At 37.4% G+C, this 16,226-nt stretch overlaps 1 protein-coding gene across 1 annotated transcript in view; it reads right to left on the bottom strand.

The window, feature by feature from the left end:
• Positions 1-829: 829 nt before the first annotated feature.
• CNTN5 (contactin 5) overlaps positions 830-16,226 on the bottom strand; it is a 1,238,002-nt gene continuing 1,222,605 nt past the window's right edge. Inside the window, exons 22-25 of the mRNA XM_036902818.2 lie at positions 14,349-14,535; positions 13,798-13,910; positions 6,066-6,234; positions 830-1,963 (exon numbers count right to left, since the gene is read on the bottom strand). Of these exons, the coding sequence (XP_036758713.2) occupies positions 1,860-1,963; positions 6,066-6,234; positions 13,798-13,910; positions 14,349-14,535 (573 nt within the window). The 3' untranslated portion in view covers positions 830-1,859. The remainder of the gene's footprint in view (positions 1,964-6,065; positions 6,235-13,797; positions 13,911-14,348; positions 14,536-16,226) is intronic.

The raw sequence follows: 16,226 nt of genomic DNA, 5'->3' as shown, positions 1-16,226 counted from the left end.
GCCACACCATACTTGGGAGAATACATGTTTTGCCTGCTAAACAGTTAGCCTCCTTCTATCTGAAAAGTCAAGCCTCTCCCACTCCAAAGGAAGTGCTCAAAGAAGGCCACTTGGTCATTATTATTCACAGGCTGCTATAGTCACCATCTGTACTAATTTACTATAATGATCTGTTAACTGAGTCTTTTAAATCACTTCATTTGTTTAGGGGTGTCTTGGAGGATATAATTGCTCCAAAGGAATGAGTAACCCACATAAACAGTTGTACTGTGGCTTTGCAACCAATATTTTAGGATGTTCAGAACAGAAATTCCAATCTCTCCTCTGATTCTACAAGGATTAATCTCTAAAGCCAGAACTTTGAGACCCATGTTGTTTCATTTTTCTTGCTGTTAAAGATGAAAGTAGAATGAACAGGTTTAGATTTTATAAAAGAAGAGAAACTACTTTCTGTGCTCATACTTAACATTATCTGTAGAAGTATAGTTTTCACAGGTTCCTTTTTGGCATATGACTTTGCAATAATTATTCCTTCTGGCATCTTCTTGGGTAATGTGAGCTCTAGCACATTTGCATATTGCTTAGAACTTCTGTAAGATATCATCAAGTAGAAAACTTTAACTTAACTTTCCAAGTATCTAGGATCACCTAGATTTAAGTTGACTTTTCAAAGTAGCTATCGGGATTACCTTCCAGTGTATGACTGGTTGGACTAGCTAAGCCTCTGTACTGAGGCCATGTTTTCACAGCTTAATTTAAAAAAAATCAATTTATCAACGACATCCTCTTTGTTTTAATAGTTGTTAAGATTTTATAAGTGGCATGTGATGCTTAGAACTGTTTAAAAACCAAAATTTATTTGTTGTGCTTGCACCATTTTAATCTACGGAGTATCTGTATGCATAATTATTTATAAACGAATTTCATTATCCTTAAAATTATTTGCAATTAGAAGAAAACCTTGGATTTAATTCAGCATCTGCTTTGGCAGTAGGCAAGGAGATGGGGAAGCTCTGTCCTGCATTTGTTGTCAGGTTAGCCCCCTGGGCAGCATATCTGGGTCGGCAGTTTTTAGTGATCATATATTTTTTTGTGACTTTAAACTATCTTTTGTTATTAAAAATAAACATTTACTACATTTTCAGCTAGATAGTATAGTACTTGGTGAAAAACAATAACACTGAAATTCATTTGGCTTCACTTTCTATTTACCTTGTATTAGAGTAAATGGCTTATTCCCTATCCTAATAACTTCCCTAGGGATGCATATAGAATAGCATATTGACAAATTTTGCTATTTCACTATGCAATCATGCAATATTTTTCAAGAAAATTTGAGTATACTTATCCCATAGTGGACCACACAACTAGTGTATTTTTTTCATATCTCCTGCCAGTTTGTCAATTAGAACAGTCAGCCAAAGGGAAAATGAAAAACAGTAGACTCAGTCTTTAGCAAACTTTTCATTCTTAGTTTTGTATTTGTGTCTGAAACAGATCTGCTAGAGACCAGTTAAGTGACAAATGGATGGCACTCAGGGGCATCAGATAGAAAATCAAATTCCAACATATTAAAAAAGTAAAGAATACATTTGACAGAAATTACCTTTGCTTACAAAAATTCATGACATACCATCTGCATATTTTTATTAGACCAAGAACTGTCCTCTCCATTTACAAAAACCAAAGAGACACCTGATGGATAAGTAATATTCCTCCATCCACCTCCTGTTAAGTGCACCATGTGTAGCCCCAAGTCTTTAAAGCTCACCTCAGGGTCCTGGGTCTCCATTTACACTACACTTAATTCTCATCTGTTATCAAGCTAAACAAAGAAAGACAAATTAGGTCTGCAGGTTTCACCAAGAGGTTGAAGAAATCATCAATGTCAAGAGCAAGGTCACTGATGATGAAGATGTGGAGACAGTGTGGAGGGTTGGCTGAGCACTGGTGATTTTTCCACCTGTGAAAAGAGAGAAGCATTAAACAGAGCATGTTATTCTAGTTTTGCTTGAGCGAGGAGAGAGCTGTTTTTGGGTGTGTAAGACAAATGAGTACAACTTTGGTCCTGTTTCTGTTGAGGGCGTTACTTGTACTTATGAAATAAGACATTGTCTGGGGTTCCCAAAAGTGACATAAAAGGCAGAAGTATACAATGGAATACTGTGTTAAAAGGCTATACCATGTCTAAAAAACACATCTCACCAGGAGATTCAGTGTGTGTTTCACCAATGATGCACTGATTGCAAACATCCCCAATTCCAGGGATGACCAATAACATAATTTCTATAGTGTATTACTTCAGGAAATGGAGCAAACTAATTAGTAAAAGTCTTTGGCAACAGGAATTCCTAATTTAATTACTTCAATTTTTCAACTTAATAATAATTATTATTTAATTAATTTAACTATGGGTCCTTGATTGATTTGACTGCTTCAGTAGAGCAGGCTGAAGTTCTAGATTCTCAGGTCAAACTTGGCAAAGGGCAGCCATCTTTCATGACCCTTACCTACTCAAGAGGAGAGTTTCTTCCTCTTGAGGCCGAAACATTGTATTCACTTAATGTATTAGGGTGGTTATTTTGATTACACTCACTGATGTGAACTGATTAGTCTGAACTAGTTTAGATAGCTCTGCATAAGCACAAACTAAGTACTACCCTTATATCTAACTTCAGGAATGGTTCTTCAAGCCAGAAGTCTATCATCATCATGTTTAATATTTAATGAATTCTTACCATATGCCATGCACTAAAGGCACTAAAGCCTTCATACATATTACCCTATTCTATCCTTACAACATTCCTTTGCTGTAAGTACTATTATTTATTTATCCCCCTTGTTGTAGATGAGGGAACTGGAGCTTAGAAAGATTATAGAACTTGCTTAAAGTCATTGAGCTGGGATTAGTGGAAATAGATGCCCCTATGTATTGCCTCTCTTAAAACAATGATTGGCCTTTATTAAAGCCTTAATGATATATTACTAACAAAATGTCCCACCCAAGGTTTGGAATCATCCTTCTGTCAAGTTATACTCCCTGACCAGATGTAATGTAACTGGAATTTGGGTGTGATTTTTGCTACAGAAATAGAGTCTAAATTTATTTTCCAGATGCTTACTTAAGAGCTGAATAATCATTTGTTTGGTAAATCACACACACACCCAAAGCAGCAAATCTTCTTTCCTTTGAAAATTTTTACAGCTAAGGTTCTAATAAAACCTATTAATCAACATACTGGAGAATGTTACATATATTTCAACTTGTACAAAATAGGGTTGTTGTGACGTGCATGGCCACATGTGAGCTATAAGAAAGGCACAGTGACAAAGCCTTACTGGAATAGTATGTACATGCTTAATAAATAAAAACTGTGAAAACTTCCTTTCTATTTATTTTAGAGTGGCTGAATCTTTGTTAAATCAACTTACATGACACTTTTACAAAACATCTCACTTTTAGAATGCTAAGTAGGGACTATATCTCAAATTCCACCTAGAATCCACAAAGCGAAAGCATTATTTTGATACGGCAAAACAAAACAAAACATAAACAACAACATTGGACTAAGTTCTAGACCCTTCTGTAAAACTAACTAGTTATTTAACTTGAATGAGTCTTTCAACTTAGGCTTTTGGTTTTGGGAAATGATTAGCATGAAACCAACTGTTGCTCATTTTTTTGTGGGTTTAAAACATGAAAGTTGAAAATTTTTTTTTCAGGGAATAGAAGTTACAAGTTAATTAAAATATAAGATGGAGAATCAAGTTCTTCATATTTTCAAGGTTGGGGCTGATTATCTTTATGATACTTTAGAATATAATTATCTTAGAGTTCCAAGGAACCCAGGAGAGTCAGAGAGCTTTGTTAGAAGTTTGCTAGCAGAATAAAATAAGAGAGTATATGGAAAACACCTGGCGTAATGCCAAGAACATGATCAGGACTCGGTAAATGCTCACTGTACTGTTATTAGAAATTTGAGATTTATGAAGCAAGCAAAGAGGACAGTTGGCATCTTTTCCACTTTTCAAAAATAATCTTCAGTCTTTCACGGCTCTCTTGAATATTTAACCCATATATAAACAGTTTGATTGTGAACTAATCAATGTAAAGACATTATTACCTTTCTTTCTTTTGAAACTGTACTTTTACAAATGAATCATACAGTGTATTAAGTTATTGTGTGGCCACAGTATAATTAAATTCTTAGTTCTTTATACCTGAATTTCTCAAATAGTCAAATATCCTGTATCTTGTTATTTTTTTTTTTTTAAGTTTTCATTTTGAAATAATTTTAGACATACCAAATGTTGTAAGAATAGGACAAAGTATTCATATAGATTGCTTAGGTGTTTATGTTTTACTATTCTCACTTTCTTTTCTCTATAAACATATACATTTTTATGAACCATTTGAAAGTAAGTTGCAGACATGATGTAGCTTTACCTATAGTTCCTATTTTTATAGTTCCTAAAAAATAAGACATTGTCTTATACAGCCACAATATAGTTTTTAAAAACAGGAAATTAATGTTGATAAAATATCTAATCTACAGACATTACTCAAATTTTATCAATTGTCCCAACAATGTCCTTTATCTCATCTTTTATTTTTATGCAATAATTTACTTATTAAGTATTATTTCAATAGCCTTTTCTCAAAGTTTCAGTGTATTTTATTATTTTCTTCTCTGTGTTTGCCTTCTAGCTCACTTTCTAGAATTGAAAAAACTCATTCACAGTGCCTCTGGTCTTAATCCAAATTGAGAAATATGTTGAATAAATTAAACTCACATGCAGAGTCCTACAGGATATCACTGGATTCTTCTTTTTAGCTTGACAATTCTTCTTGGGAATGGTAGCTTATAAGTAATGCTCATAACTGTCCACTAATTAAATGCACATTAAACATTTTTATACAAGGCTTTAATGAAAATTGCCTAGTATTTTCTTAATGAGAGGTTTGCATATTAAAATTTTTTGCTTCTTTTTTTGACTACCTCAGTGAAAGGTTTACATCTTCCAAATTTGTAAAACCTTCCTATAATCAGTTTTCCCTTGCTAGTATAATAATGATAGTAGTGGTGAGGATGTATGGCCTTGGACCCAAGCATATGTGGTTTGAATCCTGGTCTTTCCACTAAGTAATAGTGCGGTCTTAGGCAAGTTACTTAAATTTTCTTTGTAAAATATGAATAATAACACCTATCTCATATAATTGTTTCTAAGGCTAAAATAATATGATGTATGTAAAGCATTTATGACTATGCATGGCATACAGTAAGGGTTCAAAATTGTTAATGTTGATAATAATAATGATGGTGCTCAAATAAGTTCAGGAGATCTAATGTACAGCGTGGTGATGATAGTTAATAATCCTGTAGTATGTGCTTAAAAGTTACTAAGAGAGTAGATTTATTTTAAATCACAAAAAGTAAATGGTAGTTACTTGGCCTGATGGAGGTGTTAACTGACATTATTATGGTGATAATTTTGCAAGATATAAGTATATCAAATTAACACCTTGTACACCTTAAACTTACACAATGCTGTATGTCAGTTGTATCTCAACAAAGCTAGAAAACAAGACAAAAACACAAAAACTATCTCAATAAAATTTATAACTTATTTTGAAATCAATCAAATTTTAATTTTAAAAAACATTCCATTTAAACCTTCCTGGCCGTTACTCTCCACTATTTAATATTGAGGATAGGCAAGACAATAGAGAAACAGGTATGTTAAACTAGTGCAGTACCAGTTTAAAGGTCATATTGCAAAGCCCAAGTGGCCAGCAGGTGCTGCTTAAGACCAGGGCAAGCAATTTCACAAATAAGGACATTCTAATGAAAACCATTAACTCCTTCTAGATTTGTAGAAATTCAGCAATTCTGAGCAGACTACCATTGCTCATATGAATCAGAGGATGGTATGGAAATCAGAGTGAGAAAAGAGACTTCTCGAAATCTTTGAACCATGGAGCCCATCATATTAATTTTCATGAGGCTTACACCATTTCAACATTGCTGATGGTCATCAAATTAAAGTTGCTATGTCAAACTCACCTGAATATGATGGTACCCTGATCTGGGAACTAGCCGTTCCATCCCCTCCTTCGCTGTATGCTCGCACTTCAATAATGTAGACTCCAGCATCAGGGAGTGGTACTACTGCTTGAGGTTTCTGTGTTTCAATAACTTGACTGTTGCTGTGACCCTCTTGCCTATAAAAGACCTGGCAATAATAACAGAAGTTTAAACATTTGATACTCAGTTGAGGACTTCAAATGTTTATTGACTGCCTACTGCATGTCACAGTCTGAGCTAAGCACAGGGAGCTTCCAGCTTAGACAGACATGTAAGCAGAGGCAATGTATGTGTTATATGCAGCAGTACAAGTATACATAAGGTGCTATGAAGTACAGAAGAGTTTAATTTTGTTTGTGGATTAAGGAAAATGGGATGTGGTGGTTAAGCTAAATAAAAGATGAGTAGAGTTCACCAGTGAGAGAGGGGAAGAGAATTCTAGGGAGATAAGAGAAAACTTAAAAATATATCTAAGCAATAAGAAACTACAGCATTAGACTATGGAATGGAAAGAAGATGCATGGAGATAGTGAAAAATGAGACTTGAGCAGCAGATTGTGAGGGTACAGTTCCCTGAAAGTCTTTTATTTCTGGTTATTGAAATACTGAGGAAGTACTCAGTCTGTTATTTGAAATTGTTTGAAAGAAGTAAAGAGAAAGTTTTCTAAATGAATCAATGATAAATTTAGGAAATGGCTGAAGAGTTAAAAACATTTTTTTAGATTTTATTTTGACTTTTGGGGTTGTTTGCTTTTTGGTGAACTGGCATTTGGATACTTTGAGTAGCAAAGTTAAGGCTTTTCCTGACATCTGTCCATGGAACTAGAATGAACATGTATTCATGGCAAACAGTTGCAGAACTTCAAATTAGGACACAGAATTATCCTGTGTTTACATATTAGAAAACTAAGGTCATTTTACAATTTATACAAGATCATGTGGCTAGTTAGGGAAGAAATTGCATTAGAAGGTTAGCATTCTGATGATCAGTTTAGGGCTCTGTACTACACTGTTCTCTGTATTATATTGTTTCTACTCATTTGCCTTCATCAAACGTTTTTTGTGTGTATAATAGTCAAGTAGCAGGAATTAAGATATTTTTAAATGAATTTCTGTTCATTGTTTTTGTGTTTTCTCATAAGTACTGGTGTTACAGTCTGATTTCATAATGGAAAGAGTGATGGCTTTGCAATCATACAGATTTGTGCTCAAAACAATCTCCTACAAAACAAAACAAAAAAACCCAAGCTAAACCAAAAGAAACACATGTCCTACACATTTTTGTCTGGGCAAATTTGAGTAAATTGCTAAATTTTCTAAACCTCGAGTGCCTCTACTGTACAGTGGAGATAATGACATCTATTTCAGTTTTGTTAGGAGAATGGAATGAGAGGATGCATATAAAACACCCAACACAGGACCTGAGCATGGGTACACTAAAAAAAGGAAAGTGTCTTCTTCTGCTGCCATTGTTGTTCATTGCCTATGGTCAGTATTTCAAATGCATCATAAAAGATGAACTGTCTTGGGAAAATAGACAAAAATGTATTAATACATTTTGCTTATAAGAAGTGCGTTTTGAGCTCGAACTAACCCACATCCAAGACAAAATAATTTTGAAAAGCAGTATTTTCCTGTACTGAAGCCTGCCTGTACTTGATCCTCCCATCTGTATCCTGGTGTTGGATGCTCCCTCCATGTCACTTCCTTCATCTTTCATGCATTTAAATTTATTTCAGGGTCTTGTGAGAGAAATAACTTCTCCTTAAAAGTATGTAACACGTGCAATAATTGTACCTACTGAAATCCATAAAGGAAAGGAATCCATAGCTTCAATGTAGTTGCAAAGTGATAATAAGATCATCAAATATTTATTGGGGATCTCGTGTGGGCAGGCACGGTGCAATCGATACACTGGAGATTCATCAGAGAGCAAGACCACATGGTGCCTGCCTCCATGACCCTTACGGCCTAACAGTACAGACCGACAACAATGCAGTCAATTGTGGTATATACTGCAATAGGAACTATATTCAGTGCTATAGTAACGCACAGTCGGAATTTAGTCAAAATTTAGGGAATTAGGAAAACTTCTCAGAGGATGCCATAGTGGGTTTTTTTGGCTTAAAAAAAAATGACAGTTGTATCAGAATTTATGCTTCTTATTTGGACTACAGCAGTGAATGAATTAGAATTCTGATCATTCACATGAGGTAATTAGAGAGCAAATTTATGGCAACGGGAAGTATGTAAATTGGTGAGGATTGGCAGGGGAGTGACTATTGTAGAGGACATTGTTACTACGGTTCAATAAATTACAATTCTATGACAAAGAAAAATGCAGCCAGTAATGCATATCTAATGTTGCTGTAAAATTGAGTTGAAGGAAAATTTGTGGATCAGTTGAGATTTAGGAACAAAAGGGTAAAGGCAGGAAAAATATCAGTTAATGGCATCAAAAGGAGTTTGAGATTAAATGTGGCTTTTATCAGCACATCCAGGGATATGTGGGGCCAGGAGTCAGCAAGTAGGTATACTAAGTGAAAAGATACATTAAATTAATGGTTAGTCTTAGGTGTTTTAGAGAATCTTGGCTCATTTTAAAATTCTGATTTAGAAAAAATGAATGACAATGAGAAATGTGAGGAAGTTAAGGAGTTATCAGGACATGTCAGAAATAGTTATTGACAGTAAGGAGAACAGGGAGCATTCGAGAATGTGTGCATTCACAGATGGGCAGTTGCAATGACAGCTACTTTGGGCATAAACAAAATTGTCTCATGTGTTCTCAAGACTATTCCCAAATTCTACTTTAAAAAACTGAGAGCAGTGAGTTTTGCAAAGAGATGAGCCCAAACACAAAATTAATGCAGTTCTCCTATTTTCAAAGGTATGATTCGGAAATCTAGCCTAGATGTCTAATGGTAACATAATAATGGGATTAATGTCCTTAAAAATATAACATAATGCATTTTGCTTGTTCTGCCTACAAGTGCCCCAGAGATGGGTGGATCTTATTAAGGGGAAAGCTTATTCAGCTGAGCATTCGGGACAACTGCTCTTTATGACAAGAGGGTGAGGGACCTGAAGCTGTAGTAGCAAGGGTGGGTAAGGAGGGGTCAGCAGGATGACAGAGGCTAGATGAAAGGAAGCTGAGACGCACAAGCGCCAGTGAGAAATGCCTGGCTGCGCCGCGGCCGGAAGCACTTTGACAAACAGGACTTATTTGGGCAACTTTCAGACGTGTGCTCGTACGGTGGGCCTTTCTCACTCTATCATCTCCTGCCAACACTTCCATAACGTTGGCTTTATATGTGTATATATTTGCCATTATATAAGCGAATTGTTTTGATTTTTATATTTGACATTATATAAACGAATTCTGTTTTGATTTTTTAAAAAAGATTTTGTTATGAAAAATTTCAAACATTATCAGATGCACAGTGGACAGTATAAGCTACGGTATGTGAGTCTTTCTAATTTGTGTGTAACACAGGGAAGAGGATGAGCCCCTAACATGGAGTGAACACAAGATGAAGGAAGAGCTGTAAGATAGAGGAAATTGGTGAGACTAGAATGCCCACAGACTTTAGATTTCCTAAGAAGCTGGGGAAATGAAATTCCACAGGGAATACAATATCATTCCAAGTGTACATATATCTCAGGAGTGTGGAAGGTCTTAACTGATATCTATGTTGAATAAATGAACAAAACTTCTATCTGTATTAATGGATCGTGTAATAACAAGTAAACCGTGAGCCTGATTTCCTCCTTTGTCCTTAGCTCTGTGAACAGGCAAATGGTAGAGGTGATGGAGGGCATACATGGTGAAGTGGCTGCTTATCTAGGACAGGATAGAAAAGCAAGACTGTTTTCTTGGTATGCAGCCTGAGGACCTTGTCCTGAATTCTTTCTAACTGCACATGTCTTTTCTGAATGGATAAAAGTTTCCCTTGATGGGGAAAGAGATATTTGTGTAATGAAAGCAAAAGGTAACCCATTTCCAGCATTACTCTGATTCTTCAAACTTCTCTTTATCTTGTTAATGGAAACTGCGATGTCTTGAAATCATTGCTTTTAATCTGGACTTCTTACTCGAAATCCCAAGAGGTCCAGGATCTTTTGGATGATCTCAAAAAATAGTGAGAAATTTCGCTTCTAGGTAATGCTTAACATTCATTTGGATGGATTAAATTTTAAAGTGTCACCTATGACACAAACTTATACGGCTCAATTCCATCCTACTTTCTCTATATTCTTGTCACCTTTAAGGTCTTTGATAAAGTTTTGTGATGGGGAATACCTCTTTTTTCTCCTAACACTTTTGCACAAAATTTCTCTTGTCATTATATCTTTCCCTGGTAATGCCCTTACGTAGATTGCTGACATGTCAGTCTCTGAAATCAAGTAAGGATGTAAGATCCATGCTTTTTTAGAAAATGGATTGGTCCACTCCAATGGTCAATTCCAATGACTGGTCAAATTCTACTGTTTTAACTTGTCTTATTATTCTAATTTTCTGGTTTATTTTTGAGAATGAGTTGTATCCCTTATATAATATCTTAATTATAAAAAAGAGTTGAATGATTTTTTTATGGATCAAGTCTATGGATCAAATCTATTTCTCTCCCTATTTACTATTTTTCAGTCATTTTCACAATCTGATAAACTTCCAGATGAAGACTTCTCTGAACTCATCTACTGGACTCACACTGGACTTAATGAATAAGGTGGAATACACAATCCCTGCATTTTAAACCTCAGGCATTGACTGTAAGTTTCCAGCCGCAAACCTATATACTATGCACATTTCTAGTGATCCCTTTTGCTTATGAAAGTAAAGCAACTTGACAACGAAAAAGAGTAAAAATTACTTCCTTTTTGATATTCCAATTAATTATGGAAGCTCTCTCCTACCCTGATTAGCAGGAAGTCCTTCACAAATTTTCAAAGACTCACAGGGGGCAAATGAGTCAGCCGTAAGGACTCAGGGCTACCTCAAATTAACCTCATGGAAAGAGAAATGATTAGTGAGCTGATGTGACCCTATTTTGGGTAGTCTTTTGGAACTGCTATGCACAACTGTACATTAGCAATTCTGGCCTTCTATTATACTGGCATCAGGTCACTCTGGATCTGGCAGTGGGTCTGGGGATGTAGTAGGATTGAGAGGTCTCCTTCCTCTGGGTATCGTGCCTGGCCCTGGCACCTCCGTGTTTGTGTGAGCCAGATGGTACAGCTCTTTAATCACAATGTAGATCCTCGTCTAGGCGGAAGTAGTTTTCCTCAAAGTAACACTCACAAAAGGGGGCTGCAAGCTTGTATTCTCTAGTTTTCATCTCTTTAGTTTATATTTGCAACTGTGGCTTCTGATGGCATTCTGGTCCCACGGAGCCTTTGTCAGGAGCAGCTTTCATCCCTAGCTACCGGTCCCGTGAAACCCAGCCCTTTCCAGGAGAATCCGGGCTTTGGGTTAAACGCTAGTCCTCGGTCTAAAATCCCTCTTCCTCCTGGGGTCTTTTGTGTCATTTCTGCCAGTAGGTCTCTCATTGGGGATTATCTCATCCATCAGAAGTTCTAAGAAGGTTCAGTTGCAAAAGAACAGGCTTTGTGGTCTTGCTCCATTTGTTATCAACAGACTTCTTTGGGAACCAGCTGTTCCTTCTCAGGAACATAAGGAGGTGCAAGCATTCCAGGAAATGTGTACCTGCTTGTCTTTAATTTATACAACTAAGATGGACTGTGCTAGTTATTCTTCCCCCACAAGAAGGTGACCTGTGCTGTCTTCCTTAGGACAGAGTTGACAGGCAACTTCTGAAGATTAGTTTCTTTTGTTAACATATTTCATGATTTCACCTAACCAGATACTTTTCTCCAACAACAATAAGAATGATAGCAGCTATTTTTAAATGAGTACCTTCTATATATTTTCCATAAATTATTTTATTTAATCCTTAAAATAATCCTATATGATTGGTATTATTTTATTGCTATTTTTGCCATTTTTTGAAGGTAAGGAGATGAAACTCAGAAAGAGTAAGCAACGTGCTCAGACTTAGACAACCAGGCTTTGAACTGAAGTCTGTCTGACTCAGAAGTGAGTGTGCTCTTTTTCCCACTACAAAAGGCCATGCTGGAAAAAAAAAAACATACTTCTGGTAATATACATGTATGAATAATTGTATAAGATACTTTCAGCTATGTCAACATTAATTAATTTATTCATTAGGGGCTTTGGGGATAAAATGATGGGTAAGTCAGTCTTTCCCTTCAGTACCATATAATCTAGTTGGGGAGGCAGTCACACACAGAGGGGAAGAGCAGTGATAGAGATGGAGGGGACAACTGTGGGCACAGTTCCCAGGCAAGAAGGGCCGTCTCGCCTGGGGACCCCATGCCCAGCCTCACATGTGCTTCAGGTCATGCGGCATTTCTCTTCTCACATGAGAGGTGCCTGAAGCTCGTAGTTCTTCCCTGTGGCCCTCTCCCTTTATGGAGCCCTTCCTTGTGTTCTGCTCTGCCTTTCCAGTTTGCCTGCCATAGTTTTAATAACAATTGATTGTTTCTTGGATGGTCTATCACCATTCCCAGCTCTGCTGCTGCCTCAGATCATTGAGGAAATATTTGCCGTAAAGGACATGTTGTGAGGACATAGTCATCTGGCAAAGGGTATAGAAAGAGGAGGGCTAAGGAAAGGGTACAGAAAATGGCTCACCTGCCCTTCCCCAAAAGATCATATTCAACATCCGTGAGGATTAAGACAAATTTGAGTGTGTGTTCAAGCATGAGGATGTCTGTTATCTAAACTAATTACAGTCTGTAAGAAATGCTACAGTTTGTGTCTTAGAAATGATTAATGGGAATTACTTACCCTAAAAAATATATTCCATTTATAACTTGCTCAGATATTGGTTTCAGAATTTTAGCACTTTATATACAAAGCACTGTGTTACAATCTCTGATATTTGAAAAGCCACCTAGATGATACTTTTCAGTCTAAATATTATCACCGAAATGTTAAAAAATTCTTCTATAAATAATATTCAGCTAATGGTTCTGTATGGAGTTTAAGACAATAAATAGAATCTGACATTACGAAACAAGAATTTGAAATTCAGCCAATACAACACATAGACCACATATATTTAAAAATCAGAGACAAAGTTGTTCTTCAAAACAAACTGCCTAAATGTTTTCCTATTTCTGGATTTCTTACTGGCATATAGCCAGACAGCCCTGTGGGAAAGTATCTGTTTTGGAGCTGCTGCTGTCCACGGACTCTTCCCCAACCAACGTGCTGGCCCTAGCAATTTTTTTCTTGTTTCTTTGCTAATAGAAAGTCTTCCGACTCAAGCTAAGTTGTCCTCTCTGTGCCATCTGCCAGAAAAGTTCATCTGCTGGGAGGTGATGCCAGGATTCTCAACCTAAGGTCTGCTGGTCCTGACGGGGTGCTTCACAGAGCCATCTTCACCCTGTATTTGGATCGTTGCTGCTTTTCCTACACATTCCCTCCCCACATGTTCTGCACTTGAAAATGAGTTTGCCTGCCTTAGCTTCCCTGCTGCAGGGAAGGCTCTTTTTGAGATAAAAGTAGAAAATGATTAAGAAAAAAACCACATGTCAATGGATTTTTTTAAGCCTTGTTAATTGTTCATCCTCACGATAACAATTTTCGAGATGAATGTCTATACAAGAGAGAAGAAATACTGACCTTATAGCCCATGACTTCAGATTCATTGGCTAGTGGTCTGACAGGTTCCCAGCCCACAGAGAGCTGAGGGCCTTGCTGGTCCCACCTGAGGTTGCTGGGGGCTTGACTAGGGGCTGCAAAATAAAAAGTGAAAGTGAACTGACAGGGAATCCTAAATACATTCACTTACATCCTTGCAAGGATGTCAGTCTTTTCTTGTGTTCAGTGGTTGGCTGGCACCACAGGCTCCCTTCCCGCTGGAGTCAGATAAGGAGGGTTTTGCTCCAGGAGTGTCATTTTAATAGCTACTCTTCTGAGCTTTGGAACCTGCATCCTTTTATCTCTCTTCTGTGTCAAAATCGCTTAGCTTTGTATCACAGGAAGATAACCTTTATCTACTGTGAATGCAAAATTTTCTGAGCTGGTTTTGGAATTCAGATCTAAGCATTGAAACAAGACTATAAATCAAAACTCCCCTTCAACTCTGCTGATTCTGTACTCATGTGGCTTTCAGCTATGTTAAAAGACGTTTCCCTTTGGTCTGAAACAAACAGAAAGCCCAGGTCACTTACGGGATTTCTTGGTGGCTGCGCTCACTTCGTTGCTAGGTGGCCCATATCCAGCTCCATTATAAGCCCTCACTGTGAAGTGATATAATGTATTTCCTTCTAATCCTGTCAAGATGATAGATGACTCATTCCCCCTAGTTTTGACTGTTTCTGCTGCATCTTCTTGTTCCATGTCTTTCCGATAACCAATCTGTCAACAAATTATCACATGAAAGATTAATTTTAAAATTTCCCCTGTGCTTGTGATTGTTTGAACTATTTTTTTGGGAGGGGGGATGTTTCTCAACCCCCTAGGAAACCACTCCTGTACCATCCGATTAGCAGATAGTTAATGAGACCAAAGTCAGTCCTGGTCTCTGTCTGGTGTGCATCTCTGCGCATCACAGCGCCTTGACAGCGCTCAGCAGAGCGACAGGCGGCGCTGCCTTCTAGCCGAGAGTGTGACTTGCTCAGAGAGCAGAAAACACATCCTGACACTGAGGAAGAATCAGTCAAAGAAACTGAAGAAATGCCGTTCTCTTATAAGTCATCAGAACCACTTACAATTCAAAGCCATGGACCTTTGAATGAATTATTTAAGAAAGCAGCATGAACAATATTTCCTCCTCAGCCCCACATAAAGGTGAATCAGGACACTAAGGTGACAGATATTTTAGCACTCTAAGTGCAGAGAGATCACATTGCTAGGATGGGGGAGGGAGGCAGAAAGGAACAGCTTTTCATCAAAGCACAGTTTGTGCACTGAAATGGTCTTTCCTGGTTATAAGCTCACTGTGGCTGATCTCATAGCAAATTTGATCCCTTTCGGAGATTCAGTCTCTGTGTACCTAAAACTTTACCCTGTTCAGACACTAGAACTTAACCATGCACAAATGCATACAACAGTAGGTTTTTTTTCCTCTACCTATGTACTATGGTAAAAGTAATGGAACGGTAGTCCTTTTTTCCCCAGTTAATTACTGTGGTGAAAAAAGTGGATTACTGCAGCCATTTCACCCTCCTGCAAATGCTTTGTCTATTGTAGAGACTAGATAGCCAAACACCACTTTTCCAGATGCTCTTTCAGCTAAGGTTGCTGCTATCTATCATAAGCAGTGAGGAGTTTGGAACTTGAGATATTCTGGAGCATGCCTATGATTGCATTTCCAGCTGTGGCCAAAGAAAGTCATTATAGGCTCTTATATCTCAGGAAAAAAACCATTTGGTTCATCAGGCCCAATTAAAAGGCTTCTAGGCCTCTGCCAGCCTAGATGCTGGCTAAAGGCAAAGGAAATAAGAAACAAGTAGACGAGGAAAGAAGTTATATATTGTAACTGCTGCATTATGAAATGAAGACTATAACAGCCGTGTTTTCTTTCTAGTAGTATTTTTTAATCTAAACATTAAATAGCTTGGGCCCCTTCTTTTCTTTGGGAATTTAAATAGAGAGTGTTTCATGGGTAGGTAACTTTCTCATGTAGTTCGTTAGAGGAGTAGTGAACTTTCCCCCTGAGATGGACAGGTTGACTGACAGAACTTTCTCTGGTGGTATATTTGCATTTGTCAAGGAGGTGTTTGCATTCTCTCAGCACGGAACACTGTCATTGTTAATTGTTACTTTTGGAGAGTTGTCTAATGGGGAAAAGGATGTGTCTGGACACTGAATCCCCAAAGGAATGTGGGACAGTGGAGTTCAATATCCATTTCGCCCACCTTCCACGTGTCTTCCTGCACTGAAGAATATGGAGAGCTAAAAATCATATTCCTCAGACTCCCTAGCAGTTAGGGCTCTGAATATGTTTTAGGCTCAGCCAGTCGGGTGAATGTGTCTGAGATTTGGAAGTAAAACTGAGATGGAGTCTGAATTTGTGCTGCTTCTGCTTTTCTGCTGGCAAGCATGGC

The sequence above is a fragment of the Manis pentadactyla genome, chromosome 13 (assembly GCF_030020395.1).
Source record: "Manis pentadactyla isolate mManPen7 chromosome 13, mManPen7.hap1, whole genome shotgun sequence".
Lineage (NCBI taxonomy): Eukaryota > Metazoa > Chordata > Mammalia > Pholidota > Manidae > Manis > Manis pentadactyla.
The sequence above is the reverse complement of the archived record's forward strand: the minus strand, read 5'-3'. Positions and strand labels throughout refer to the sequence as shown.